Consider the following 3,723-nt stretch of genomic DNA (forward strand, 5'->3'; position numbering starts at 1 on the left):
GTGATAAAACCAACCTATACAAAGATCCCTTTCTTGATATTATCCCAATAATATGAAAATTATAAGACTTTATCTATCTAACTTGTCTTTTGATACTACTCAATCTGCTGCTTGTACCTTCACAGACCCAGATGTTTACGATATCTGTACCCAGTAACTGGGAAGTTCGTAGCAGAATGCAGAAATCAAGAATTAAATAACTGAAGTACATTATCTAACTATATTATCTTATCTTGTCAAATCTCTATATACTCACTCACTGTTGCCAATACCAGTTGCATGCTTCATTTATTTGTCTATTAAACTTGTATTGGCAGCATAGAGGATGGCCCAACCTGAGGCAATCAAGACACCACTTTGCAGTCTCCTACTTTAATCCATTCTTTCTCAGGACTTCAAAACTGTGGAACTCCTTAGCTCCTTCAGTCTTTCCTTCTTGCTACAATCAGCAGACTTTTAAACCCCTAGCTTGGCATTACTTAACCATTATTTCCCAATTTACCTGCGTTTAAATCTTAGTGGTGCTCTGCACTGTGGGTTTCAACACTTGTTTCTCAACAAAAAAACATACTTGAAGGTCTATGATGCTTAATGTACATAAAATATTCTTAGTTTTCATGGCATCGAATAAAGAGAGATCTATTTTGGGTATTAGAGTCTTTATTCATGTTTCTGTTCCTAGGTCATGTTTTCATATGACATGTTGAACTGACATCATATAACTGCTGATCTAAAGGTGAGCTCAAGTATTTGAGACAAAACAACCCCACTTTGCTAAGACTCTTGTCTTTAACAGAGGTAAGCTATTAATTAAACTAACGCTCATATCTGGAGATCGGTGTGAGCACGCCTGCTGCTGGCGTTACTTGCCAATGACATTCTCCGTGAGGCAGAGAGGGTCTGGGGACTGTCGCCGTTTCCGCTATGCTTCGACTCTGAGCTGGATTCACAGATTGAATCGGGGGTGTCAGGTCTGCTGGGCCTTTTGAGGTCCGTTTTCGATGCTGCCCGGGCCCTGGTAGCACTGAAACCACATCTTCCCTGGTTACTTGGTTCAGATTCTGTGGCAGAGCCGCTACGCTCGACCACTGTGGCGCAATTAAATGAGGCGCTGACTCGACGAGGCTTGCGACTGGAGCTGGCTGAAATTGCGATGAATGATGCCATACCTGTGTGAAGGGGCGGGTATAACATACCAGCCGTTGATACTTCCGTCAGACTAGCTGAACATGAGTCACCAACAGGAAGGGAGGCAGTGTTTGACTGCTCATTCAACTCTTCACTCCTTTGACTGGGAACCTCTGATCCATTTGACTTTTTTTGTCCTTCATTGCGGCTGGATGCTGCATTAAAATGTGCATTAAACTGATTGGCCATTGGGTGCTCCTTTGGTTCATCTTTATGGCTTTCTTTCCGATCATCTTGAACAGGTTTGAATCCAGGTGGTGGTGTAAATATTGGATACATCGTAGACTCCACTTGCTTCTCAAGCAACAAATTATAATCACTGGGTGCAGTAGGGATCATGGTTTGTGGAGGTCTGGATGTGGAGACGTAGATCTGCTGAACAGTGGAGTTCTTCTGTGATTTGTTCATGCAGAGATCTCCCACGTCCTCTTTTAGTAGTCCCAATTCAATTTTATTACAGCCCAAATGAATGATTTCGAGAATGTTTAAAAACAAGGAAACTGCTGCAATGCACAGCATGAATAACATGAAAACGGTCTTCTCGGTTGGTCTTGATACAAAGCAATCAACAATGTTGGGGCAGGGCAAGCGTTCACATTTGTACAGCGGGTTCAATTCAAGTCCATAGAGCAAAAACTGACCCATCATAAATCCTACTTCGACCACTGACCTGGTGAGAATGTGCAAGACATAAGTGCGTAGCAAAGACCCTCTGAGTGGCGCTTTGTTTAATTTTCTGCGCTCCAAATGCCTTAACTCTCGCTCCAACCTACTCCTGTCTTCCATCGTCATCTCAGTCTCTTCCAGTTCACCCTTTAGCTCTACTTTCTTCTTCTGTCTTTCTTTCTCCAGTGCCCTGAGCCTGTACAGGGCGTGGCCCATGTACACCAGGGATGGCGAAGACACAAAGATTACCTGCAAGACCCAGTATCGTATGAGAGAGATTGGGAAAGCCTTGTCATAGCACACGTTTCTGCACCCTGGCTGCTCTGTGTTACAGATGAACTCTGATTGCTCGTCATTCCATACATCTTCAGCAGCCACTCCAAGGACAAGCATCCGGAATATGAAAAGGATTGTCAGCCATATTTTCCCAACAATGGTGGAGTGGACGTGAACTTCCTCCAAAATCCCTCCAAGGAAATTCCAGTCCCCCATCCTCAGTGCCTTATTTCAGTATAGAATCCTGACAACAGAAATGATTGTAATATTAGATGGGTAGTTTGTTCAATTAACAGTAATTTGATACCTTGTAAATTGATAGATTTTTGTTAGGCAAGGGTAATCAGGATTACGGAACCAAGGTGGGTAGATTGAGTTAAGATACAGATCAGCCATGATCTAATTGAATGGCGGAACAGGGTCGAGGGGCTGAATGGCCTACTCCTGTTCCCATGTTCCTATACCTAATTCCAACCAAAGAGAACTTGATGGTTTCAAAGGAGACTGACAGATTAATTCTCTATGATGTTATTACTGTACTTGACAAGATTACATTAGTGAATATCCATTCAACGTACCCATTACCAATAGATACCCTAAAGATGCATGATGAGTGTCAGAATGAATTACTTTATTGAATTTCACAGGTGAAACATAAATTAGTGAGATGGGACTCTATAGTCTAGACTCTTCTGAACCATCACATCACAAAGCAATAATCACGCTTATCAACAATTTTTGTCACAGACCCCAGGGATCGAGTGATCTAACAATGAGCTTCGATTAATATTTATATAGTCCGTCTAAAAACTTACATATCTAATACTAAAGCCTTGCTCATCTTCACAAATCCTCTCTTATGCACTGTGAATAATAATTACTCTAAGGATTGACTTTTATTTTGTTAAAATGCTTATCTCATCAAGGGATGGAATGGCTCAATATCAGAAACCTGGAGCTCTGACATATGCCACAGGTTAGATGGACCAAAGAAGCGTAACATTAAGCAGGGACAAAATGTCCCTGAGAGTGAAACAATGGGGACACAGGGAAAACTTACATACAAGGATATACACACAAATGGGGTTCCCCGTAACTTCAAAGGAACATTTGTGTATATTTTATTATAAATAGGTGTGATTTTCCCCACGTAGGTGGAAATTTTGTCTGATTGCAATCCCAGAGCTGCCAGTCATATTCTGCTGGGAGCAGACTCCATGAATTCTTCCAGTACTGCCAGATGGAGCATCGTTTGTCATAATGGCGCCAACTAGAAGTTTGAATGGTTAGTCGGGCGCCTTATTAATGGACAACATATATTTTAACAGAGGCGTGGGATGGAAGTGCATCGACTCACACCCTGAACATTATCATTGTGGTCAGGATTCCCTGTTCCCAGCTATTTAATTCCAGGAGCTTCACCTTGGGGAAGGTCGGGGAGAGAATCACCAGTGGGCACAGGAAGTGGGGTCGAGGAGAGAATCACCAGTGGGCACAGGGAGGGGGGGTCGGGGAGAGAATCACCAGTGGGCACAGGAAGTGGGGTCGAGGAGAGAATCACCAGTGGGCACAGGGAGGGGGGGTCGGGGAGAG

At 43.0% G+C, this 3,723-nt stretch overlaps 1 protein-coding gene across 1 annotated transcript; it reads right to left on the reverse strand.

Annotated features, from left to right (window-relative positions):
• Positions 1-770: 770 nt before the first annotated feature.
• Positions 771-2,346, reverse strand: gja9a (gap junction protein alpha 9a). The gene has a single exon (XM_068006992.1). It carries the CDS (start codon positions 2,344-2,346, stop codon positions 823-825), a length of 1,524 nt encoding a protein of 507 aa, XP_067863093.1. The 3' UTR covers positions 771-822.
• Between the last annotated feature and the right edge of the window lie 1,377 nt (positions 2,347-3,723).

The sequence above is a fragment of the Heptranchias perlo genome, chromosome 26, assembly GCF_035084215.1.
Source record: "Heptranchias perlo isolate sHepPer1 chromosome 26, sHepPer1.hap1, whole genome shotgun sequence".
NCBI classification, from domain to species: domain Eukaryota; kingdom Metazoa; phylum Chordata; class Chondrichthyes; order Hexanchiformes; family Hexanchidae; genus Heptranchias; species Heptranchias perlo.

What these genes read in the sequence shown, in the direction of transcription:
- gja9a (XM_068006992.1), bottom strand. Translation starts at nt 2,346, where the DNA reads ATGGGGGACTGGAATTTCCTTGGAGGGATTTTGGAGGAAGTTCACGTC.